The 27,757-nt window shown below is 45.8% G+C and overlaps 1 protein-coding gene across 1 annotated transcript in view; it reads right to left on the reverse strand.

Moving 5' to 3' along the window:
* The window catches only part of LOC135384413 (uncharacterized), a 74,729-nt gene that overhangs the window by 22,724 nt on the left and 24,248 nt on the right, over positions 1-27,757 (reverse strand). The window contains exons 17-22 of the mRNA XM_064613615.1: positions 25,343-25,408; positions 12,295-12,414; positions 7,618-7,740; positions 5,691-5,788; positions 3,225-3,274; positions 2,308-2,447 (exon numbers count right to left, since the gene is read on the reverse strand). Of these exons, the coding sequence (XP_064469685.1) occupies positions 2,308-2,447; positions 3,225-3,274; positions 5,691-5,788; positions 7,618-7,740; positions 12,295-12,414; positions 25,343-25,408 (597 nt within the window). The remainder of the gene's footprint in view (positions 1-2,307; positions 2,448-3,224; positions 3,275-5,690; positions 5,789-7,617; positions 7,741-12,294; positions 12,415-25,342; positions 25,409-27,757) is intronic.

Raw genomic sequence — 27,757 nt, forward strand, 5'->3', positions numbered from 1 at the left:
TCCGTGAGGATCCTCACAGAATACGTTGTATCATCACGTATTAATGGCCTCACGACGACTGACTTCATGAGGGTCCTCACTGTGGGCCTCATAAGGGATAATGCCTCACGACTGGCCTCGTGAGGAACGTTCAGCGTGGTCTGGCCTCACTCACCCTCACCTCATCGTTGTGAGGTGAGGGTGAGGCATCTTCATGAGGGTGCTCATGAGTGAGGACGCCCAGCTAACGTTCCCCAAAACGAATGCGTACGACACTATGGACGAAGATTGGGGATCAGGGTACTCAGACATATAAGGCGATTATTCGCAGCGACAGCTTCGTGTGGACGGTTCTGTGCGTGTGAGGGGCGTATAGACCTCTACAGGAGAAACGTCACCGTGACGTAATGATGACGTTGGTAGACATATCGAAACCGAAACAGCGCGGGTGGAGAACACCGCCATTTCACAAAGCCGTATTCCTTCACGAAGGCCACAGGTGGCTTCTTTGTATTAGTATACACACCTAGTCACGTTTTTAGTCGCTTTCGAGACTTCATACGCGTTCCCAGTCCACCGCGGAAAGAAAAGAAGGCTGAAAGAAACCCCCAAGAGTCGCATCGTCTGAAAGTCAATGCTGTAATCCTGTGTGTAATGTGGTTTGTTATTATGACGTAGTTCGCGCTTGCTTTGTATAGATACACTCCGTGCACTCCGAGAGAAACTAGGGTCTTCAAGCTCAAGATGGAAGACCCCGGTAGCCATCTTTAGAAACGGCAACCGAAAAGATAGGGCTACCGGCAGAACAGAGCTGAACAAGGCCACAAAACTAATAATATCTAAGGAATTACAAAAAAGAAAATCTTAGAATATGAGAATCCACATTTAAACGTGGCTTTCTTGTGACTTACTGATGTTTTATATAGTAGTTCTAGGCTACCAAATTGGCGGGACTGCTGTACCATCTGACGTAATTTTTCTTTTTTTGTAAACAGGGAGGTGTCTATTCGCAACAGAGGACCATTCTCCGTCTTCTATAGATGCTCGTTCACCTGACAACGCGAGGTACGATTTGCATTCTGAGGAATCCGAAGGATCCGACGTTCAGAATTACTCTGACGCAATATATTTCTAAGGATTCAGTTTACAGGACGCCCATAACGCTCGTACGATGCGTTTTACGTCTATGCTGGTGTACTGCTTGGTTCAGACTTCACAGGAACCGCAGTCAGCCACTTCCCTCAGAGCATGATCTGCGACCTACATCCTTTTGCGTCTATCGGACATGTGTCCATTAGCATGCTAGAAAACATCATAATTGATAATGTATACCTCCCTGCGTTGGTTGTTTGATGTACGCGCTAAGTTGAGTCGGCTTCGGAGAGTCGGGAAACAGCATAGGAATAGCATGACTCGCTAGGGCTTTTCGTTCTTCAGATACTCTGAGCTCATGTATGAGACGTGCCCTGATGTCGAACATCTGAGCTGTAAGATGGTCGGAACAAGTTCGGCTGTATGATGTTTTGTTGATCTTGTCTTTCGGAGTGGTGCCCCCCACCCACACACACACGCACAGATGGCAACGCTGTTCATCTTTTGGAGAGGAGAAATCAATAATACCCAACGCTCAAACTGACTTGTTGTCACATGGTTTGAAGCAACATCTCGACCCACCTTCCTTTTCGCTCATTGCCGTATAATTAACGCAAGAACTATGAGATTAGAACGAACACCGGCAGTAGAGAATGGAATGCATGCACTATGACATCTGTCGACCAGTGTTGCCCACAGAAGACTTCCATCCGCGCAGGCCTGCCGAAGCCAACCACTCGCAAATTTCAAGAATCGTTTTTATAATTCCTGTTTCAATTTCTAAGGAAACATTTCATAACCGTGTTCTAGTCATGTAATGATTGTAGAAATAACACAAACTCGAAATCCGTTTAGTACCGAAGTCTCCCTTTAACACTGCCGTCAACTCAAAATTAGAGATTCACATGTGCTCGTATTTTGCAGCTCAGCTCAGCACGAACACCACTCTTAACGTTGTGTCCGTGTCCGCCGCATAAAGACCAGACCCGAGCGTTAGCGCCTGTTCCATAACAACACGTAATCCAGTTTAGAGAGCGACAGCACCCTTCAGACTGCCCTTGTTCCGCCGTGTAATTTTCGTATTCTGGGATTCAGCTACCCAACAGGGCTGCATACATCAGCTACGCATATCATGAAGTCCAGTCTACAAGATGCTAAGGAAGCTGCTCAGAGCAAGAGCAAAGATTAGGGTAGCAACCACGAGGTTTAGCGTCATCTTGACACACATGTGCTTACCTAGGCTGTTCTTCTGTACTCTTAGGTTTCCCGGGAGGAGGCACAGTTTATGGTTGCCCTGCACCCCTTGGCAAGCCCAGATTATTTTCGCTTCATCAGGTCTCTTGTCGAACACGAGGCGAATCTTGTATTCACCATTCCTGAAACAATCGCACATCTTTTCATTATGCATTCTCAGAAGTTGAAGCCGGGAATGCCCCAGCACAATGTCCCAGATGTACTTGTGCGGGATTCCTCCTCTCGCCCTTAAGCATACTGCCATGTAAGTTATGCGCTGGTTGCCTACAACAAATTCAGGCCCCGACGCAGCTACAGAGAGCTACATCGCGCGCGCGCAATAACGGAGAGATCATGTGCAGGGTGCTTGTGTGGCATTCCTCGTCTCGCCCTTTGGCATACTGCCATGTAAGTTATGCACTATTGCCTAACAAAAAATAAATAAAAAAAATGTAAAGCCTCGACGCAGCCCACGTGAGAAGGAGGAACAACAACAACTGTATCCTGCACGCCCTATAAGGGCGAGATCATATGCGGAGTACTTGTGCGGGAAACCTGATCTCGCCATTTTTGAAACAAATTGAAAACATGAAACAAATTTTGAAACGCGTGGGTTGCATTTGTACACTAGTGTGAGAGGTACTGCACGACAGGATTGGCAAAATAATTAAAGTTATGGCAAGTTATATCATTTTTATAATTTGGTATGGTGTGAACTGTTTGGAGGCGCATCACGAAGTATTTTTCGCCCTCTGACATGGCTACGGCAACGCGTCGTTTTGGAAATTTAACACTGTGTGTCACAAAACAGCGTGACGGTGGTCGTCCAACGCGCCGAGGAAGCATGTCGGGTGTGAAGGTATCAAGTTAAGTGTCAATAACACAAGAGGCCCCGCTCAATCTATGTGCGTTAGACTTACGGGCAATCCAGAATTTCTACATTCTTCACGTGAGGGTAGACTTGTTTCATCTGAAAAAAAAAAAAACGGAAAGGTGAGGGAAGTATAATACAAACAAAATATGTACACACTACGGCTATATAATAAAGAAAAGAGGGAATGGAAATAAGATGGAAACGGCTGTGTATTGAAATTCCAGACACTGCGGAACTGTTGCCACCAACTGTGCTTCCCAATGTTGGGGAAGCACAGTACCCCAAGCACAAGCCCCCCACCCCCCACCCCTCCAACAGTCATATGAACAGCATTTTCGAAATGTGCAGATCGATAGGCTCCTCTTCAGCTTTATATTTCCTATTTTTAATTTGGTTTTCTATGATATTCATCTCGTGCTAATGCCGAAATGGTCCTTATTTCTTGCAGACGGTGTATCAACAGGAAGTCTACTTTTGCTTTATGGAATACATACTGGGGAAACCATAGTTTATATAAATAGGATATCAAAAAGCAGGTCAAGTGGACATACATTCCAAAGTGTGCGTAAGCTTTTTCACTAGCAGGCTTTCAGAAGCAACGCCATGCCGCGTTAATCTCTTATTGAATTCCAATGGCAGAGTCGGAGCAAGTGGCCGACTCGGCAATGGAGCGGCTTGATCTGGCCTAGAGCAAGTGATCCGAATCTGCGAATGGAACACTTGCACCCAACTTGGAGGTTAGCTCTTGCCAATCTCCCTTGGTGGATGGCGGCCAGAGACCGAGGAAGAAGAAGAAGAAGGTACTCATGTACCATTATAACGCCATGTTTCGCAACATCAAGGTCCTTCTAATCTCCTAACGTTGCCCTGGTAATGTCTGACTTATCGCTTCCTTTATGAAACAAAATCGCCAACGTACGACGCGAAAAACTAGTCACAGCGATGACGCGTTGCGAAGCGGCCATGTTGGCGAAGCAGAGACAGGAAATAGGAAGCACAAGCGACAAGTGACACGTCACACAGAGTTCCGGTTGAATCTGCCTATTTTGGCGGAGCAGTCTGGGTTGCTCCCTGGAGCGACCTTGACTCGAATGCCGCTCCAAAGCTCCCATTGGAAGACTCCAGAACTGTTCCCAATCTGCCAATCGAACAGACTTGCTCTCGGCGGAGCAACAGAACTTGCTCCGGAGGCGCTCCGAATCTGCCATTGAAATTCAACATCTGTGTGGATTCCTGCAAATTGAGTCAATGACGCTCTTGGTCGAACGCTGAGGAAATTTCTCAGAGGCATCCTCATTGTCTTTGGCGGGGCTTTGCGCGCGAGCAGGTTGAATACTGTAGCGCGTGTCCAAAGCACTACCCAAGCAACTGACGACACCACTCGCAAATATCCGTGCATGCGGGCGCTGATTTTCGGCAAACGCTCGTCCAACATGCACGTATAGGTGTATTTCTTCCCCAGAATTATGAATACGATACGGTAAATCTCACAGGTAATCTGAACGGATGTAACGCTATGAATAGTTCACATTCGACGCTGGTCTTGTCTTAATTTCAAAAATAATAAAGAACTGACACCAGTGGGAATAGCAAACGTAATTCGAACTCCAATTCGTTCAACAAACGTGGCCGTCCTGAGGCCAATTTCAGCCTGGGGTAGGATCAGAGCCGCATTTTAAAGGGACGGTCGCATTCGTCCCAGTCGTTTTCGAAACTGTAGTGTCATTTTATCCCTCCTGGACGACTGACTACGGTATCGAAGCTCCCACGCTACATAGTGACGTAGTTTGACTATTACTCAACGGAATACATGGCAAGAGCAGACGCCGGGTGTTGAGAGTATTTCGGAATGCCCTTTCTGGAAAAGAGAAAACGTCACTCCCTAAAAACCAACAAGGGCACAACCTCGAGAAAAGGAACATCGTGGCACTGCAGGCGTCACGTAGAGCAACGGGGATTCTGGACTGCGCCTTTCCTAGTCTCAGCGCCGAGCGCACACACATCCGCTTAGGAAGTATAGTCACGCCGCCGGAGCTTCTGTGGTCGTGGAAGCAGCGCTGATCTTTAAAATCCTAAGTACTTTTCGGACGAAACATTTAGCCGGGTATATTGTAGGCCGATCCCGAACATAGTCATATCCGTTTCATAGATGAGTTTCCGGATGCAACTATCCCCTTAAAAGGGGTGTCTCGCTATTTATGGGACATGCCTATACCTGAAGCTCCACTCACTTGTTGAGATGTACCTCAGTACCATAAAAATACGAAAATTTTAATGTTTCTGTACACCTTAAATTACGACATGAGTATGACTTTATCAGAGATATCCGCTAAGCGTCGCAGTTCCTTTAAGGTGGTCAAGGAACTTATTTTAAGTGAGCGAGAGCCGTATGCAGTAAACTGTGTCAGCTTGCACTATATTGTACACATTTCAATTACGTAATTGAAATGTGCAGTGCAACGATACATCAAATGGGAGGTCCCCACGACGCAGGTAAGGAACAGGAGCTCACCGATTGTTTTACTTGATCAGACTCAGGACAAAGGTCTGCCGAACGCCTAGACCGAGCACCGCGATCCACTTTGAACTTCAAGATGTAGAAGATGTCTTCTGCAAAGGAATGTCGATTGTGAAGCAGATAGTGAAATCAAGAACAATATATATGTGAAAACACTAAGGATACCAGTATAGGTGGAACTCTTGACAAAACTGTGACCTCCGCGCACGTAGACATAGCTGTTTTCCATTCGCGAAAAAGTGCAAGAGGCAGTGTAAAGGAGTACAAACGAAGTACACGACAAGTGGTGCTCTCGTGCAAAGTACACTGAGCCCAATCAAGTAGAAAAGTGTAAGCCTCAGATGGTCTCACAGACGTTTGCAATGAATCGCAAATTTCTCAGCGATTATTGTCTAAAAATTAACCCGAGGAGTGTAAACGGGCTTCAGCAAAACTAATTGCCACTATGCTCCATATGGATGATAAAACACCACAAGAAAACGACCGCTGCCGCATTAACGGTACACATCCATGCACGAAACGTTGCATGAACGTAGGAGAAGGTGCAAAGTTTTCGTGAACTCGTGCTGCACTCCCGCTGCACTTCTTCCAAACGGATGGTTTAGTGTAGTGCAAAGGGTACACATCCGCTCAATCGAACAGGGGAACTTGCACCGTTTGCACTAGTTCACAAATTATGATCTTTGTTGTCGTTGCGCCACTAAACTCCCAATCATCATCATCATCATCACTAGTTCACAAAGTGCAGCCCAATCGAAGACAGCTTACGCAACCGCAAACGCCCGTACACAGTGGGTATCACGACACTTTTCACCTGTAGCTGTAAGTTAAGCAGCTAAAGGAACAATGAGATCAGATTTACCGTGGGTCGAAGCCCTGTCTCATCTGTCAACCTGTCCCCGATCAGGAGCCACCACGCAAAATATTTTCGATGTGCGGTGCACTGACACCGTTCAATCAAATTTACAAAAAAAAAAGTGGAAGAAAGGAGCCCCGGACATCAGCCTCGTATGATGTCGAAAAGACCCCGTACCTTTCTTTCTTTTCTTCTGAGATCACGTGCTGCTTATACCCGTTCGAGCCGCGCCGGTCTACGTCACGCGTCACGTGCTAGGGGAATCGGATACGTCACGACGTTCCCTCATTCTTCTAGACGCTCTTTCCAAGAGTGGACGATTTTCATAAAGGTGTAAGAGACAGAGGCATCGCGCACGAGCTTTAGGCCACCTGTGCCTGTCGTTGGTTCCAGGAGCACATTTTATTCGTGGTAGAAGACGCCGCCAACGACAAAATATATTTAAAAAATAAAAAGTTGTGGTCACATCAGTGCTCCTTCAACGACACACCACACGAATCACGCAGCACGATTTCATAGAGACTGGAACCGCACGCTTTTTTGCACAATGGGGGAATTTCGCTAAAAAAAAAATCTAAAGTGTTGGTTTCTCGACAGGAAGAATCGTTTCCAGCAAAAAAAAAGAAAGAAAAGTATGGATGGTTCGAAAAAATTTAAAGATGGGTTGCAGAAGGCCAGGGATTATCCGTGTCTCGACACGGCTCAATTTTTAACTGTTGGCTTTAGGCAGTGCGAGAAATTTCAACACAAGTAATGAGCAAGGCCACGATGTGTTACTCGGTCCCCACATCCGCAGCGGAGTAAGGAACGAAACTATGCTCTTTAGAATGTGTGCTAAAGCAACACATAAAAGTGTCTGAGACTCGCACGTACTAACATCAGCATCTGCGGCGTGGTAGCACGATGGGTTCACCTGGAAGGATCAATGACGACGGAACGTGCACTTAACATGGACTGTCGTAAGTTTCTCGACGAGACACAGTCTATTCGTTTGTCGTTTCCAAAGGCAGTTGCGGAGTGAAAACTCTGTGCTCTTCATTTCAGGCTATTGCACGCAATACTTACTCAGCCCACAACGGCGGTTTGTGTCCAGCTCGAAGGGTGGGTCACATTTACATCGGTCAATGTGGTGCTCGATGAAGCATCTGCCAAATACGCAGTCCTTGAGTCCCTTTTGCGAACATACGTCTGGAAAATATGAGACAATCCGCCTGCATAAACTATGCTCCAGAGAACAGGTATATAATTTTTATTTATATAGTTACCTGCATTGCACGAACAGCATTACAGTGGCGGGTGAGCAGAAAACACAGTCAAAAATTACTACACACAGTTCTCATTAAGCGTACAAACAACATATTCCAGCAGATTTCCACTGACAAATTTCTCATGGGGAAAAGGAAAACTTGTACACATAATAACGGCAATCAAGGCATCCCTTTTTTAATGTTGTGCCCTCAAGTGTGCGTTAGAACCAATACCTCTCCATGGGAATTTGGAAAAAAAGAGAGAGTGGGAGAGATAAGTTGTATCACAGTAAGTCTGTATCTGTGTACGTTGTATCAATGGTAGATAACAAAGCACATAAAGACGATATCACTTGCAAGTGTAGCGTACAGTAACATAATAGGTCACGTTATTCACTGAGCCGCTGTAGCGACGCCTTAAAGAGCTTGTGATAGACGCGGTTCATCGCATCATGAACGCGTGATATTATACTGCATGCCAAAATATCAATGCAAAAAAAAAGTTTTCTGCGTGGGATACTTGGCGATACATAAGCCATTAAATACACGCGCGCGCGCTATGCCCTGACGTCAAAGGAGCGAGAGCTAGACCAATTCCCATTGGTAGTCGTGAACACGTGGCTTCCCTCGCGCTGTCTCGCTGCTGGAGACGTCTGCAGTGATGTCAGAGCCGGATGAGCTTCGGTACCAGTTTTCTAATTTTCCTTCATGAAACGCATGCATGGCTCTACGCCTCTGGCGTCAAATGATGTCAATTAATGTCACCAGCGAACCAGAAGTGTGCGAAACTGGTCGCTAATCAAGCATATGTTATCGGCATGAATGCCTAGGCATTCTGTAGAATACCCAGGGCTTTTTGTTTTTGTGTATGAAATCTTGTTTGTCTGTAAGGGTCCTTCCCACTCTGCCGAGGCATTCTGTACATTGCAAAGGGCACTTCGGGCAAAGTATGAAAAACGGAAAAGACGGCAGTAAACGCTTCCTTGCTGGTGAATGGATACTCTTATTTGCATGTTACTGGTGTTAGTTTTGGTGAGTTTTGTTTTGTATTTTTTTTTTTCATAGATACACGGTCAGAGTGGGTCCACGTAGACTGCTCATCCGTCGTGACTAACTGGGTTAACGATGAAAGATGAAAGTCACTGAAAAGGTTAGCCAGCTGTAGGACTCGAACCCACATCTTCTGGATTGCCGGTCCAGGGCTCTACCAATTGAGCTAAGCTAACACGCCTTCTCAGCGACTTCCAGGGTGCGTCATCTGAAGGGACAAACCAGACACTCTCTCTCACTCATCCTCCTTTCACTCTTACATTTTTGCTCACTCATACACACATTCATACGACGGGGTCGACGCAGGCGACAACTGTTGAACATGAAAGAACTGATGTTCTGAGATGTGGGTTCGAGTCCTACAGCTGGCTAACCTTTTCAGTGACTTTCATCTTTCATCGTTAATTTCTTAGGCAAATTGAGGCCTTGTATGTATTTGTCCCTTCTATGTTGTTCCAGCCTCAGAACATCAGTTCTTTCATGTTTAACTGGGTTAGTTTTTGTCTGTATTTTTTGCATAATCACACGACCAGAGTGGGTCCACGTAGACTGCTCATCCGTCGTGACTGACTTGGTTAGTTTTTGTCTGTATTTTTTGCATAATCACACGACCAGAGTGGGTCCACGTAGCCTGCTCATCCGTCGTGACTGACTTGGTTAGTTTTTGTCTGTATTTTTTGCATAATCACACAACCAGAGTGGGTCCACGTAGACTGCTCATCCGTCGTGACTGACTTGGTTAGTTTTTGTCTGTATTTTTTGCATAATCACACAACCAGATTGTGTCCATCCGTCGTGACTAACTTGGTGATGATTGTATAATTGTGCTGTCTATGATGAGGAAACTTCCCCAATAATCCAGGTGGCTACAGTGGTACAGGGAACATCCCAATGAAGACTACTGACGGATGCCCGCATATCCCAGAGCAAGAAGGTTAGAACACCCTTCCACCCCTGTACCACCGCAATCTCTCTCCTCCCTCTTTCACCCCCCCCCCTTCTTCTCCCTCCCTTGGGAGCATCGAGCCGCCACTCCAGAGCAGGCTGACCGCATCTTTCCCCTACATCCCCCACAACGTGCTGTCTGCGTCGTCCGTATTTTGCAGCTATTTCTCCCTCATTTTTGTAGATCCAAACCGACTGGCTCTCACCAGCGCTGTTCTTGAACTTGGTTAATTTTTGTCCGTATTTTCTTTTTGTGTAAACAGATCACACGGTTGCGATGAAAAGGAATATTCTTGTACATTGCAGGGCGTCGGCATTCGATAGAATGTCTGGGCACTGTACGATATACGTTTCGTTTCGTACTTTGTCGGCTGATTTTGGGCATTTTATAAAATGCCTATAGGTACTCTACGGAATGCCGGATTTAACACATTGCCGGTAACACATACAATATATGACAAAAGTGGGAAATAGCTCAAGACAGGCTCGGCTTTAACCAACCACAGATTAAAATTTATTTTTATGGTAGACTTTCCGTTTGACGCGAAAAAGTCAGATGCTAGTTACCACAGGAGCATCGTAATATCAAGATTGAATGTAAAGGAGAAACAATGTCTGCCGATATGCCGTCATGCAACACTAAACAGTACATATATAGAGTTGGTTGGGAACGTAGCTTTGTCTTCGTTGAATACGAACTTGCCCACCATATAAACATTCAGACATCTGAAACAGCGAGCACGCAACAGGCGCAACAATATAATTCAATTATTAAGGAGATTCAGTACTGCTTACGCAATGCGATTGCCTATGCTAGAGTTAAAACTCTCTATTATCTATATTTGATAAACAGCATTATCCGTCGTCAAAGAGAGCACCAGGCAATTGAGAACCGGTTGCTGCTTTGTCGCACTTCGCCGCGATACAGTCTCAAAATCTCTCGGGCACCACGCGATCACAGGGCTGGTTGGGAGACGAGTGTGGTTGTCACCCGGCCCGAACTTAACTGACAGGGCCCGTTATGTGTTGCTCGTATCGGCTCCCGGTTAAACGGCAATACCGCCAGCGCTTTGCCGGTATTGTACCACAGTTGGACGGAGGGCATCGAAGGAAGTTTCAGCGAACAAACTCCGCTGTGGTATTACTTTCCTTTTACTTCTAAGTCTTGTTTTCTGCCTACAGGGTGTCCCAGGAAACGTGTCATTGAATTATAATAAAAAAAACTACGCCACCTAGAATCATGCGGTTAACGGCATTTGTTCTTACTAGGTTTTGCCACCTCCTGATGTGAATGTCGTGTATCGTAAGTTTAATTATGTAAATATTTGCGAACTGAACTCAGAAATTTGCCAAGTAAAGGTCACTTTTTTACCCCATCAATATGAAGTGCTTGCCGAATTCACTGAAATTCATGATAATTGACAGTTATATTCACGAGCTATGCCATCTGAACAAAATAGCTGAACATCATGCTTTTCGGAGCAGCGGACCATACCGCGCGATGACTTTTTGAGCGCAATCGCACTCAGTCCGACGAAAGGAGGTTTCAAAGCCAGCCCCACAGAGTGATACTATAAAAAGTAACAGTTCCTAAAATTGGGAGAGGGAAAGCATTATCCTAGCAAAGGTCGGACGCGATAAGGCATGTCTGTGTTATCTCTTTCTGCGATGCCGGGGTGGGCTGGGTTTCCAACATCCTTTCGTCGGACTGACAAAGATGCGCTGAAAAATTCATCGCGCGCTATCCTGTGGGAGCCCCGTAGAGCATCATGTTCGGCTATTTTTTGCGATGGGATAGCTTCTGAATATCCCTGTCAATTATCATTAATTTCAGTAAATTAGACATGCTCCTCACATTGGTGGGGTAAAAAAGTGACCTTTACTTGGCAAATTTCCGACCTAAGGTCGCAAAAATTTACAGAATTAAACTTACGTTACACGACATTCACGTCAGGAGGTGGCAAAAACATAATAAGAACAAATGCCGTTGACCGCATGACTCTAGGTGGTGTAGCTTTTTTTTAAATTATAATTCAATGACACGTTTTCTGGGACACCCTGTATATTGCAACACCAAGAGTACGCACGGAACAAAGAGAATTGGCGTTCTTTTTTTTTTAATTTAATAATTGGGTGTTTACGTCGCGAGACAACTCAGCTTTTTTTTTTTTCTTTTTTTTTTTACGCGTTTGACTGAATGCTTTCTCTCCTCATGCGCTTCGTTTTCACCCTCTCCTATTTTCGCTCTCTCTCCTGCATATTGCTGTAAAGTTCCCTTGTCCATTCCTTTGACTCTTCCTGCTCTGCTTGGTCTCTCTTACTCGTCCGGTATTTTTCGTAGAGAAACGTGGCAACTTTAGAGCCGAGCGGCCCACCAAATAAATACGTGTGAACACCAGTTCCTCAAACAAGGCGTAGTAATACTCCAGCCGCCCATCCGCACGAATTTGCGGCGGGAGTCATTTCAGAACGACGCAACGTGCAGAAGTAACACACTTACCACTACAGCCAAAATAACCAGCATCTCGTTGGTTGTCCCTGCACTGGCAAATCGGGTTCCCGTCCTCCAGAACGCAAGGTGCACCGCATATTTCCACATCTTCGTCGGAACACTTTGGCCCTACGTTAGGTAATATACAACATTTAAGTAGCGAATACCTCTAACAATATTATGATTTTGGGAAAGAACACTAAAAGAATAGCATTACTATGATGATTTTCGTCTGCCTTTACTCAGGTAGAAGAGGAAGCCGAAGGACGTCCATGCAAGTAATACGAGTATATTATCTGTATTTCATTCGTGTTTATCTTTTCAGCTAAAATTCACTATCTTTTCAGCGAAAAGCGTCCGACACGTACGTTGAAATATCCATGGCCCAATTTCGGTATAATAATGAGTCGAATCCTAGGTTGCGTCCGAATAGTGATGCGTCGCAGATGCCGTAATAGTGTGGCGTCACATGTGCGCCTTCCAGCTAAAGTATTCGAACGAGCACTCTGAGCACCGCAACGCGCGCCATCTGGTGCTGATTATCTGCAACGTATATTTAATAAAAAAAGACTCCAGAGGGCGCATAGCATGAGGTGCAGCAAAAGGCCGTAATAGCAGACGACAACAATTTCTCGGAATTCAACATGAACACCGAGTCAGCGACGGTGTTTTCATTTGTCATGGAGTTTGTCTACATGAGCAGCGAGAGTGAGGTAGACATTCCAGACAAGATGTGTAGAGCTCGTGCAGGACAACTGACGGAAGGACGAAACGTAAGCACTGCTATTATAAAACGTTCCCAAAAGGAGCACACTGGAAGAGAAGAGACGACGAGAACTACTCTAGCAAGAGTAGCGTGATGCAGTACTGGGATCGACTTGCTGCGCAGTTATCCTGCTCAAGGCACCCTGCAATCGTCGATAACGACTATCATGTAACCCGGTGAGCAATGGTTCTGTTCTGAAAGCTTATCCAAGGCTGAAAGCGACAATCCCGCACGGGGAACATTTGTGTGTAATTGTATTAATCTAGTCGCAGATAAATCATAAAACCGTTGGAGAAGTTTCGTCTGCTTTCGTATTTCGTTTAACATTTCTACTTCAATATTTGTAGGGAACTGGCAGCGATGGCGCCTCCAGGGTTGCTTATCATTGATCACCTCATCTTCTGGATCTTACTCCCGATTTTCCAGACCTTCCAGCCGATCTTGTGGCATTTGTTATTCCCGTGGAGAGGTGCGAAAACTCGTGTCACTTTAAAATTAACTAAAGAGCGAAGGATAAAATGTTTAGTGCTAATACGTATCTAATGTGCGAGACTAAACTCTCAAGTCTAATTGTTTCGCTCTGTTTCGCTTTCGTTGTATGCTAATTTATCTTGCCATGCCGCCGTATTTGCGAACAAAATAGCTGCCAGCCACCGAAAATTGTCGTCTGCCAAACTGTTCGATGAACGCGCACTCCCCAGAAGCGCGGCAGAGGAGGGGAACGCGAAGCGTACTCGGCGAAGCCTGTATCGAAGGAGACTTCCCAAATTGCGCCTTCTGTGACGCACATGTGCTCCTTGTGAATAATTTGGATGACACACCATTAATGGCGGCATTTCCGGTGTGCGGTATGCAGTGACGCATCTTGGACTATTTGAACGCACCCCTCAAGTGTGCGCCTCAGAGGCACGTGCAGCACGGCGCTCATTTCACGTCAGAGGGCCACGTGCTTGGAGTGACCGAGATGGCTGCTGAGATCGATGCTGCTCTGCTGGGCCTTAGGCGCGTTCCTTGCCACTAATCTCCGCAAGCTCGCGATTGCCCAGCCCTCGTCAGAGGCCGTCCACTGGCCATGGTGCAAGTAAAAAGAAAGAAAAGACAATTGCTTTGAGACGCTCAATCACCGCCGCCACCAATCGTCGGGCTACACAGCAGGGCGTGCTGACCGCTAAGCCGCACTTGAGCGCCTGAAGAATAACGCATTGTGTTCTACATTAGCATCCACTACCTACTTGTCTCTTTAAACCTTTAAACCTTCATGAAGATATTGCATGGGATGTCTAATGCAGCTATCATAATACAGGTTCAAACTGATGTTCAGTTGATGCATTTATCAGGATTTCAGGATCGGTGCACAATTGCAAAAAAAGAGAGAAATATTTCCCTGAATTAAAATTTGTCGAAATCGTTCCCAAATGGTGGCAAAAGCTTCTAGAAGGTAATTGCTAAAAGTTCCACAATCCTCCGTCGAGTACGTCGACTGTGTACGTCGGCAATTCAATTTTCTATAATCATTTTTAGGTGAAACACCCTGTATAAGCTGCTCTCATGGTGAAAAAAAAAAAAAAAAGATGTGGTGCATCAAAAAAGACACACTGTATATTGCGCGATACGTTGCAGCTATGTAGATGCGCATTTGCGATTTGTGTACGAGACAGCCAGATAAGTGAGGGCAACAGCTGCTGCTTCATTTGCCCCCCGCTTCCACAGCATAGAAGGTCCTAATACACGGGCTCCAAAAAGATGTATGCGTCCCTGTGGGAGCAGTCCTCGGTAGCGAGATCTTACCTTTCATGGCAGACCGGTCTTCACGCAAACAGGTACAGTCATGTCTCGCTTATGCGGAGTTCAGATATCCGGGAATCTCTTTATCCGGAACTAGATTACCCGGAACGAGCCTGCTACTATTGGATTTTGTCTCGGTTACCGGAATTCGTTATCCGTATCCGGACAGCAAGCACGGAGAACAGTCTTCCAGGACGTAGGTTTTCGTTTATCCGGAAAAGCGTGAACGTCCTCAGTGTCTGGCATGTACTGTGTTCGCATTATTCTGGAAAAGGGTCACATATCACCCGGGCATTCTGTACTGTTCGACTCTCCTTTCTTCGGAGGTCACTCCCTTTTGGTGTGCGCAGGCTCACGGTAGAGATGGTCGACGACAAGCGTATCCAATGTATCCAATGCGCCCAGTATCCAATGGGCGCAAGAAATCCACACGTGAACATCAATATTCCAGGCCGTCCGAAAGCCTCGCTTGTCTTTTGGCCTATGCCAAATACATTTGCAAAAGGCAAAGGCATGTGCGGGACCAACTTTCTAAGACGTTACCCTTCTTTGAACAGCAGGGTGACTCAGCGAGCGCCATGGCTGTGACCGAATTTCTGTCGCACGCGCGCCAACTAATTTGAAGCAGCTCACTTTGCGTGAACTTTTGAAGGACAATCTTTTCCTTGTTTCCTTTTCTTTAGCTATAAAGAGGTGCCACAAATTTCTCTGGTTTCCGCGGAAGTTTGCTGGGTCCGGTTATCAGGAAATTCGTTATCCGGACGAAAAGGGACGACTCCTGAAGTGTCCGGATCATCGAGACATGACTGTATCTGCAAGTGTTTGCGCGCCAAAATGTGGCCATTAGGAACCAACAAGAGAGTGTTCCCCGAAAGGTGAAAGATAAACTGCAACTGAACCAAGTCTTCGTTTCGTTTTCTTCGTGAACGACCTTATCTACCGTCGCTTATTCTTAGGCCATTTATTTTTCAAGCATCCTGCATTCTTGACGAGTATCACTACGGCCGAAGATGAAGAAATCACGTAACACGTTAGAATGGAATTGTAAGTCTTGATGACATCGCAGGAATATTTTCTTTCCAGGCGGCGGACGACGTGTGTTATTCAAAGACTCAAACGAAGCACGGAGATAATCGGAGCTCTCAATGACGTATACTTAACTTCTATCTAATCGCATAAGGTTGTCTACACAAAGATCCTTTAGGGCCGTATCAAGGGACTGCTCTAACCTAACCAACCTCAAAACTTCAAGGAGCAAGGAAGGGGTATTCAAGCTGTATAAAAACCGCTCGCATTTTGTGAAATGGTTCATGAAAAGCATACACAAAAAATATTTCGGCTCAATGAGGTCCCACTACAACGTAATTTAATTGTAAAAAACGCTGCCGCAGCGGGAGGTTTCCTGACACTATCTCCAGGCCACTCCTCCAGTCCTGTGACGTCACACCGGCGGTACGCCTCATTCGCTGCGAAAAATTCGTCCGCTCTGTGCACGGCGACGTGCTATACTAGTTCATTGCTATTCATTCTAAGGTATCAATCAGGAAAATAAATGTTTTGAAAATGGCATACCGATGGCACGTTACGGTCGTTCTTTCATCATTGCGTGCGCCTACGAGAAGAGATCCCCATAAGAACACTCGCCATCCCCTGGACGTCCTCAAAGTGTCATTGCGTCCTTGTCCGTGATGGGATGTCCGGAGGAGACCCAGAGAGTGTCATATCATGGGATCTTCCAGTGATAGTCATTTGCGTACGTCCTGCGGCCGTCAGCCGGAGGACATATACAGGAGAAGTAAATTAGTTTAATACTGCGTTGTGCATTTCTATTCCTCCACCCATTAATTAGTGGTCCGGTTTGTTTGTCACATAGAAATCATAAGTAGAAAGGCTAGAAGAAAAGCTGGGAGAGAGAGTGATGGGGGAGAACAAAGGAGTGCTACTGATGCAAGACACTCTCCCAATGTCAAGTCCGGGAGCCGCGATGATCGATATTTTGGATTGGGCCGGATTCCGCTACAGCCTTTCCACGTGTGAAGACCAGGCACGTTCGGCGCAATGGTATCCAATCAAATGCAAGTCGCTTCTGCTTTCCCTCTGCTCCGCGTGCCATGCCGTGTGCGAAGTGTGTTTGTTTCGTCTGCTATCACATGTGCGCTTGGATTCTCTAGGGAACGAGTATCATACGGTTTAAACCTTGTGCTGCAACATGAAACAACAGCGCAGGGAACTCGTAGGTGCCACCGTTCGTAACACGCTAGGCTACCGTATCGATAATGGCGGCTCACATGTTGAGATGCTCCTCTTCGCTGGCTTGGTTTCTAGTTCTTATGAGAGTTCTATGGTTTGTCATAACCCGATTCAACCCAACCAGCAGTGATCACGTATCAACTACAAAAATACTACAAAGAGAAAATACAAAAAATACAGGGGTACAAATACAAATTGAATGATTTTAATGGGCACTCCATGCACTGAGTTCAATGTGTGATAAAATATAGCTTGCTAGGTCTTTCATTGTGATCTTGTTGCCATGAACATACGAGCAAGGTCCCTGACGGGCTGTTACACTGAACATTTCCGTGGAAGATACAGAAAAGTGATGACATATTACAGCGCGTGCTTGACCTTTGACTCATGTTTTAAATCATCCAAGTAGGAAACACGGACGCTACCTTGGTTGTAACATAATACTCCAAGGAATTCGCCACTGCAGTGTTGCTTATATATGAAATTGAATTAAACATAGGTACCTCACCCTTCGGTTTGACTGAGATGCTAGGGGGACTCTCGCACTTTCGGCAGTTTGCAAGACAAGCAATATACAGGGTGTTTCAAAAAACGTGTCATTCGGACTTTGTAAAGAAACGAGGCGACGGAAAAATACGGTGTAAATGGCACTTGTGTGGCAGCTGAATTTGCTATCTTGCAAAAATATTTTAATTTGATTTTAATTAAAATAAATTGAATTTCTTTAATTGAACTTTAAAATTTCCCAGGTCAACCTAACGTTTTTTTTTTTATACAGAATTAGAGAGCCCGTAGCGAACTTAGTCAGATCCACCAAGAAATCCACTCAATATTGCAAATGGAACTGCCCAAAAAAAGTACCGACTTTTCTTGCGCTGAGAGCAGGCAAAAACTTCTGTGAACCTTGACTAGACATGGGAGAAATAGTAAAACCGTTATATATCTCCATCGTTCGCGTGCTGCTGGCCATGCAACGTATTTATCTGTGCGTGACACTAGCTGAGCAACAGAATTCTATCACTTTTACAGCTCCACTCAGCAGTTCCTCACATTATAGAGAATAGCCTGAGCTAAAAACACAATATTAAATAGGAAGGAATGTCAAAAATTTTATTGGTTATACCTTGAATCTACACATACATGAATTAACTGCAAAGACGCACCCCCTCAACGTTAGAAATGTGTTACGCCGCAATACTCTTATAATGAACGTGCCCCTACAACTTGTATTTCAGTATATGTTCCAACCATTTCGGCAACAGACGCTATTGTGGATGCTCTGGTCTCCCTCCGCGTACGCGGTGGGGTGGAGGGGGCGACATTGGGGGCTACTCTTATTTTTAGGGTGAGAGCACTTTTAAACGTTCTAGCACGTATATGTTTTGTAAGTATGTAGGCTACTTTCCGTTAATAAAACAGTGGCGTCGTCACTTCTGATGCATCAAGTAAAATAAGTGCACATTATATTGAATTTTAACAGTCAGAGCAACGGTTCATAAACGTCCCATATTAGTCCCAATATCCCAAGGTGACCTCGCAGGGATATACCTGCGACGTCCAAACAGTGCCCATATCCTGGCCTCCTGTATGTCGCATGGATATCTATGGGATATTCAGACTGCTCCCAGGGATATCCCATTGTCCAAGATGGGATATCCTACAGACGTCGCCAGGACGTCTGTTGTTTGTTGGGTGTCAACGTGTTCTTGGGGGAGTACGTAATCGCATGTACGTCGGCATCGGCGTCTCATACGTGTAGGTGTTTCACTGTGGCTCTTTGTTGTGTCACTTTGTTGTGACGCTTTGTTGTGTCACTGTGCGTTATGTTGTGTCTCTCGTTTTGGTTCCATTTCATCAAGGTAGAGCATAGAGCCTGTATAATTGCCCGTACATGTGTGTTCCACAAGAGTGCGCTTCATTGAGGAGGCCTGCAGTGATGCCGTGTGGAGTTCGAAGCTGCGGAAACGAAAACAAAAAGAACGCGTGGCTTTCAGATGCATCCGGTTCTGGCAAATGAGCCAGCAAGAAGTAGGTGGCTTGCCTTGATTCAACGAGAGAATGTTCAACCTGGCACTGAACTCCGAATATGCAGTCTACATTTTAATCAGACTGATTACGAGTCACTACCGAGCGTCGTGAAATCCGTTGGCGCCGACTTCTGAATCTACCTGAAGCGATGTCTTGCTACGTCACTAAATCTACCTGACGCGAGCAAGCTGCAAACGTCAAAGTAAGCTATGGACATTCGCTGACCTGACCTGACATGGAGTAGCAGAACAAGTCGGGAGGCGAGTTCAATTTCTCCTCTTTTTTCCCCTTACAAACAAAAAAAATTCGCTGAACTCACTTAACCCCCAAGAAGAAGAAGAAGAAAGAAGAAGCACCTGCACACAGTGTTGTACGTAGCACCGTTACTAGTAGCGGCGCTACCGTATCCGTTACTTTTTCCGGTAGAAGAGTAGAGATAGCGCTACTTTTTTAAACTGGTAACGAAAGAACTATTTCCGTTACGAATTTGCGGCAGCGCAATCTCAAAGCGCTACCGTTGACGCAACTTTCCTAGCTCAGGTTCGCGGCAAATCGACTTCGACCTATCATCAAGCCTCCACTCTGCCTAGGCCTTCGTTCGAACAAGCTGCCCAATATTACAGCCCATTCTACGAAGACATGGCAAAAAGCACGAGAGGAGGGCACAGAGGTCGTTATCTTACAAAGAGGCTGTGTTCTCTATTTAGGATTAACCTTCTAGTAGATTTCGTGTACATGGTTTGAGTTGTCCGCAAACAGAGGTCACTTCTACTGCATTGTGGAGCCGTCCCCGCTAGCTATGAGTCGTCCTAGCTAAGGTCCAATTTGAAAAAGCACATCAAGGTATGTTTACTAACTTCTCATTCCGGGCAAGCTACGTTCTTTTCGTAACAAAGCTATGCAGCTTTTTAGTGGCAGGTTTGCATAGTGCGTTACTTGCTTTAGGGGAAGAGAAAAATATACCCGGGAAAATAAATCTGTGAAAATGGTTTTCCAAATTATAGCCTTAAGAAGACCTACGTGACACCTCCAAAAACTGTTATGCGTTGTTTCTCCTCTTAACTAACGCGTTACTAGCGAGACTTTCCGGTTACTTATTTCTTATTTCCTAAAAAGTAGTGCATGAAGTATCGCGCAACTTTTTAGGGGCAACGGTAGCGGTATTCCGCTACTGTATGTGTGTAACGATATGGGGATTTCGTTACTTTTTGCTCAGGCAGCGCGTATCGGTATTACGCTACCTTTTTCGGGTAGCGGGTACAACACTGCCTGCATCGCAACCTGAGCTGCCGAGCACAAGCGTCTCTCAGAAAGAACTGCGAGAAACGTAAAACGTACGCAGCAGAGGACGCTCTGACCTCCGCCACCTCTGCCGTGTCGATGACCGATCCCGGCTGACGTCACATCGCGATCCCCTCTCTGAGTAGAAGCAGGCGCTTCGTCACATTGTGACGCGCGTTCTCCGGCTTGTCACAGGCCCCCATAGCTCCCCCTCTTTGCGGCTCCAAAAAAATGTTTCCACGTCATAAACACGCGGTATTACTCCGTCAGGCATCATAGTTGATACCCATTGGTCGAAGGACATTGCGCGCTTCGCTACTGGTTGGCAAAGTTTCAAGTATTCTTTCGCGGGCTGCCGGTCTGGCGGGCAGTTACGAGAAGAGAAGGGAGAGAAGTGGCAGCGGCGTCTCGCGACGATGTCAAAGAGAAGTCCCAAATTTGTTAGTGTGTCAGAGTGACCCAGCGCGTGTTGTGATGTTTCCGACACAGGTATCCTACGTACGAACAGTCTCTCGAGTTCAGAACTGGAATGCAGTGGTGAGCTGACGCCTGAGGAACACTTGTGAGCGCCGGCGCATTTTCAAATACAGTGACAACGGAGACAGGATTCGGTGTTCGTGCGACAGGCATTGCCCGCTTCGTTGAAACCTTCGCACTGCAACCAACGAAAGGAGATGCAACCGTGAAATCGCATGCACTCGTGTGAGCGTCACCCACTTCTGGGAGTAGAGTGTGTGTGTGTGTTTTTCGAGTTCGAACTTGGTCAACGAACGCAACGATTTGGACTCTGTACGCACGGTGAATATTTGTGTCAGTCTATTGAATCAGTACGATGTTTCAAATAAATGTGTATTTTGTCAAAAATTTGCCTAGTTATTCCGGAATACGGAATAATAAGCGTCGGGCATGAAAACCAGTAAAAGTAAAAGCCGATGGTAGCCAGTACCGGGCCGAAAGGCGAGCCAAACTGAGAGACTCCTGATTGGCCGAATGGTAGGCATCACAGTTCATTTTCATTGGTTGCATGTCCAGTGTTGCCTGAATTATCTCAAACTATGGGCTCTATGGCGAGCTGTGGGAGCCTGGCATATCACTTGGCCTCCACAGGAAAGCGGAGAGTATCGCACAACCGAGGGATTAAAACGTCTGCGTAGGCGTAATACGTTCGCTAGGACAGTATTTATGGAGTAAAAACATAATACAGTGGTGACACGTTTGAACGTGGTCAAAGAGGAGAGAAAAAAAAATATCCCCACTTTCCACGCTCCTTTAAGGTACGCATGAGCTAGCTTAAAAATATCACTGTTTTACGGCATTTTTGTGCATTGACCCCTATACCTGAATTTATGGTATATAATGAATAATTGACCTGTTAGTGCATCTACATAGAAAACGCAAAGCAAAATACCTGGCTGCCCCCTTTCCTGTTCGCTTGTAACAGCGAAAGAGAAAGACCCGAAGATAACGCTCTCCGAATTTGGATTTCTTGGACAAGCTGCAGTTTTTCAGTATAGATTGGGGAAAGAAAATACCTTCCCGGGAACAGAGGCCATGTTGAGAGTGCGTATGGCAGCAGACGAGTAGAGTCGCTCATCTTCCCTTTGATCAGTCGAAGCATGAAAGCAACCGTGTTGTGTTATTATATGTGTAATTCTCTGGGAGCACATTAACAATCGGCAAAATGAGAAAGCAAACATGTTTTGAAACAGTAGTTTACGACGACGCTACTGTGTTTGTTTTGCGGCAGCACGTATGCTTCCTAGGCCGTCTCGCAATTCATTCATCTCGTCTTTTTTATACGTATATCATATGTGTTCTGCAAGGTACAATTCGTCTCCTTCTAAATCACGAATCTTCAAAATCAAGTGGGGAACTCTGTTTCCGAAATTAACTTACGTAAGCATAACCGTAGAAGAATTGGAGAGCCGACGACGGCCGTTCATGACGGCGCTCCGCCACTCGAGAAACTTTCCTATTACGCCACGTCAGAACTGAAGGGGTTTTCTGAAGCGCGAAGGAATATCCTCACGAAAGGACAGCGCCCCTTCCGACACTTCGATTTTTATGCAAACCACTTTGTTCAAGATATGGAACATCCTTAGCTTAGGCTGCTATGGACGGGCCCAGTGCTGTCCAGTACGAGGACGTTTCAGAACGTTAAGTACAGTCAAAGGGCTTCGTCTTCCCTTTTCCCATTAAACTATTACGTTCCACTTTCCCATTAAGGTATAGTTTGTTGAGATTCGGCGATTAAACCTCTTACCCTGAAATACCCGTTTCGAGAGCGTCGCTTCCTCACTCCACTCCTAGATATAATTCAGCGGTGCAGTGTTGCTTTCACAGGTCAATGTATTTCACGGCAGGTCACGTCACAACGTAAACGTAGAGTGCGTTTTTGTGTCTGAGTTCTTCTTTTCGCTTAGCAACGTACCATACTCCAATTACATCAGTCTGCCGTACTATCCGCCTATACACCTCTGCGTAGCTCTAGTTCTTGTCACCAATCGGATATTCAATCAAAGGAGACGAAGATATTCCTCTAGGGAAAGAAATAGAGTGGCAAACCCCATATTCGGTGTTCACCCAGCTGCATCTCTCTCTCTCTCTCTTATTACCACCGGAGGTTGATTTCAAATCCGTTGGTGCCGGCGGAAAAAAAGAAAAAAACCTCAGTATACAGCTATAAACGCTCCGAATCATGCACGGTTGGAGTTTATGGTTGTGCGATAGACCACTCCTAGATGAAACAGCAAAATTGCTCCATGCTTCATGCTCCAAAAACTCCATTGCTTTCATGGCTGTGTATTCATTTGTGTTTCAGGTGAAATCGATCCAAATAACTCACTAAATGTAGACAATGAAAAGATCGCTAAGAAGCAAGCGAACTGGTGAAGTTGTGTTCCCTAGTCTCATCGTTTTACATTATGCACTAAAAGTAGTCCATTGCTTTTTCGGATATAGGCACTGTGGACAGGTCTTCGACGCGAAATCTGGTGGTGGTGGCGCAGGCGAACGCCAAATCTCGCAAGGAGATCAGTGCGTTATGGGAGCTGGGACCTCCTCCATATTTTCTTCTTTTGTCTTGCCCCTTGCAACCCAGACAGAACATCATCTTCCACGGGCGTCTAAAATAGATCTCAATGTTGATGTCATGTCTCAATGTTGGCGTCCGGGGCATCTCACTGGGATATTCATGGAGCGATATCCGTAGCCGTATATCCGCACGATGTCCTCTCGCGGCTGCTGCACGAATTGTCCGAATCAGCTCCCTGATCGGATGCGGTATGGATCACGTATTGCATCAGAGAGAGAGAGAGAGAAACACGGGACGATGTAACACTGCACAAATTCGACTTTCCATCCACCAACCAATTTCTCAAACCAAAGCAGTAAGAAGCACAGAAGCATCTCCATGCATAATGTAAAACCCTGAGACTAGGGAACACGAAAAGACAGACACAACACGAAGTCCCTCTTTGAGACTTCGTGTTGTGTCTGTCCCTTCGTGTTCCCTAGTCTCGGGGTTTTACATTACGCATCATCTTCATGGTGACTTAGTACTCAAAACAGCTCCTCATTTCAATGTTGTTTGTGTACGCAATCGAATTAAACTTAGACATCTCACCCTTCAGTTCGACTCACAGGCGAACATGGCTCTGAAATGTGTGGAAGCTCGCGAGAAACCAATGTATAGTGTATGTTTCCTGTTCGAAAATGATTGCTTTTTTTGGCTAAGTTTTCCAAGGGAGTTATCTATATATATATATTTTTTTTTTTAACGCCGCGCCCACGTTCTGTTATCGGAAATACGAGAAACAACGCGGAGTAACAGAAAATCAAACGGCTGGGGGTGGTGGCAGAGCTTAAAAAACTGGCAAAAGAAAAGATGCTGATTATTCTATTACAAAGCGTATACTGACTTCTAAAAGATAAAAAGTAGCAACATTCGCTGAAGATGCAGCATCCCCGAGAGCTCCTGCTTACGTCCGTATCTCCTGGATACGTCCATGAAATTCATGTTCGTGGGAAGTACTTCTCGCGGCCACATCGATGTCCGACGTATATCCCTTGGAGAAACCTCTTTATCCTATCTCCGTGAAAGTATATCCGATGGACATCCACGGGACAGAATTATCTCACTGGGAAGTAGCATGCGCTCTTGCAGGAGAACGATTATCATAGCTAGCGTGTAGCCCTTTGGGATCCCTTTTTTCGTGGGATCCTTTTGGTATCCGCACCTTCAGGATCCCCTCCCATCCTTCTGAGAGCCAGTAAATAACGTAGAGAGTTCGCTGCCAGTGGTGCCGTGCCGTGTCCGTAACCAAATGTTTAGTTCGAAATGAGACCTCGCTGTTTATCGCTACGGTGCTGATTTCGTCACGTTAACAGATTGCGCCGAGCCTCCCAGGGCACACCGTACTGCTCCGGACTCATTTTAAGGATGTAAATTTAATTGCGCAGTGGCAATACACCGTAGAACGAAGATATTGTGCATTGTGACTTATTATAGACTGAGCGACGGAAGAATGAGGGTTTCGAGAAATTTCTAAATGTCACTTTCTTTTTCCGTTTATACTTTACACACCCAACTCTAAAATTCGCTTCTCCGCTGGAAATCTCATATGTGTAGCGAAATGTTGCTCCGGTTTAGAAGCAACACGAGAATAAAGAGCATGAACCGTAGCGAAGAAATTATAGATAGATATAGATATAGCTAAGAACAATAGCGAGAGCTGTAATATCTCTCAGACTGTACAGACAGTGGCCTCGGGTTCAAGCACGGCTGCTACTAAGGGAATGACTTTGATGTAAACCACCAAATATGTAAATGAGACTCGGAAAAAAAGTAAGAGCATCGAGGCTGTAGCTCGAAACCACAACCTTTGCCATCTTTCAATAACTGAAAATGTAAGTACGACGACCCCCAAGAACGTCAATCCTCGTTACCTGTTGTTGTTGCGGCTGTAGGTTTGCCTGCACTGGGGGGCGTCTTTCCATCCTGTCCCGTTTTGCCTGTAAATAAAAATGTAATTCTTAATAAAGCGTGGTCTAGCCGAAAGGCAAAAAGCAATGTGAAAGAGCGAATACTGCAACAGTGCAGAGAGGCTTTGCGAAGGTTTCGGTTCATATAGTATATTTAATTTACAATGGCGTACGTGTCATGAAGCTCAAAAATGGTTTCACGCGAGAATACATATAATATGAAAGGAAAACCACAAAGGCAAGTTAGCGGAGAAATTCGTAAATATTGTCAGATCCTCTCGCTGCTTCCTGCGAGAGCCAGGGACACGAAAAGAATACGAAGGGTATCCAGGGCCAGTGTACAGGTCCGTACCATGAAGCAACCTCGTTGGCCGACGATGTAACACCCAAGGCCAGCCTAACTATTGCCAAGCTTGGTCCAACCTTGATTTGTTGCTTGGGAATATTCGGCGGTGGATGTTTCAACGGGTGTGCTCATTTCAGAATTTCTTCAAAATATAGAATGTGAAACGTCTTTCAACGAAGCTGTTCTCCTATTCTACTATCTCACTTTTGCCCAAGAGCCCGATTAAAGAGAGAAATACTTATAATTTCATGTAATTAGCTGCAAATCCTCTCCGAGAGGGTATCCACCAGGTTGTATAAGTCGATAGCTAAATAAGTTCATAGCCGCAGTCTGGTGCGGCTGAAAAAAGAAGCACCTTGTACATTAACGGAAGATCCTCAGAACGAGAGTCGCCTCGTGTGGCTCGAGACAGTTGTCGTACTGGGGCTCTCCTCTTAACGCTCAGTATTGCGTGTTGCGTTCCACCGAATCTAGGTGCGAATTCACGACTGGTGTACAAGAGACAAAGGAGGAGTGAGGACAGCTGCTTCCTCTTTGTTCGCTCCTCCAAAGCATAGAACGTTCATGTACACGGGATCCGAAAACGACGTGGGCGTTTCTGCGAGAAAACTTTTCGGAGCGAGATCTTACGTTCGCGGTAGACCGGTCTTCACGCAAACAACTATCTGCAAGTGCTGTGCGCAAACATGTCGCTACGAGCCATCGGAAGCCAACAAGAAAGACCTGCGAAAGCTTGTCGCTGAGGTGGTCGAAATTATCTGCACTCCTACCTTGCGCTACGTGCAACATATCGTCATACTAGGCTGATACATGAAAGAGCTGATGATCTGAGGCTGGAACAACATAGAAGGGACAAATACATAGAAAGCCCTTGTATACAATATATGAAATAATACAACATACAATACAATATAAAATACATACAAAGTCCTGTTAGCTTTGCTCAATTGGTAGAGCCCTGAACCGGCAATCCAGAAGATGTGGGTTCGAGTCCTACAACTATCTAACTTTTTCAGTGACTTTCATCTTTCATCGTTAATTTCTTATGCTGATTCACCTTACATGTAAATCTACTCCAATATATATTGCGCGGAACCACCGAAGAAATTAATAACAAGGAGTAGATTTAAACGTAATGTGAGTTCACCAACACTTGTATAGCTACATGGTGCACGTGCCGCAGCGTCGAACTGCGCACAATGTCGACCACGCGGGGTTCTTTAATGTGCGCACGGAAATCTAAGATACTCTGTGCTAGAAACGGTATTTACCTTCACCATATAACTACTGTCCTCGGTCGGGGTACGAAGAAATTCACATTGACCAAGATACGTACATTAATTGCATCTCAAAATGCACTACGATCTCGTTGTAAAGTAATATGACTCGAGAGTACACTACTGGGCAAACGTTTACGGAACATGCTCCGACGCATTAGGTGGTGATGGCGATGGCCGCTGTCGGCCTCACAGATGTGGGCAACGTCACGACTGATGCCCTGGGGAATGTGCGTCCTGGGCCGACTTCTAAGGGAACTCTGCCGACATACGTCTGAAAGTGTCTGAGGAAAATCCAGGAAAAACACCAGACAGCACAGCCAGGCGCATTACTTCCTGAGAGTGACACAGCAGCAGCGATTGGGACCGTACAGTACTATAGACAAGTGTTTAGGTAACCCAGTGACCTGTTTGCAAGTCCGTGCCATTCGCTGCTAGCGTGTCGCTCTGAGCGGGGAATAGGCCGGAGCGTGTTTCGTAAACGGCTTTACATCACTCCATGTACGTGACAGGCGGACACATAGTGAGAGGAACTCGTAGGGGGCCGCGCTCGCCGCGAAATGAAATCAGCCTGCGGTGAGCGTGGTGATATCTTGATGGTCGGCTCATGATAATTCGGCAATGTGCTCACCAGTGTCCACTTTACCATCACATACTACGCCAGCCGCCGCCGTCGGGAGTGTAGAACAGTGCTCTACATTTGGCGATGGCAGCAAGGTGTGCACGGCGTGGGCTACAGTGGACTTGCATTTCCCA

Source organism: Ornithodoros turicata, chromosome 2, assembly GCF_037126465.1.
Source record: "Ornithodoros turicata isolate Travis chromosome 2, ASM3712646v1, whole genome shotgun sequence".
NCBI lineage: Eukaryota > Metazoa > Arthropoda > Arachnida > Ixodida > Argasidae > Ornithodoros > Ornithodoros turicata.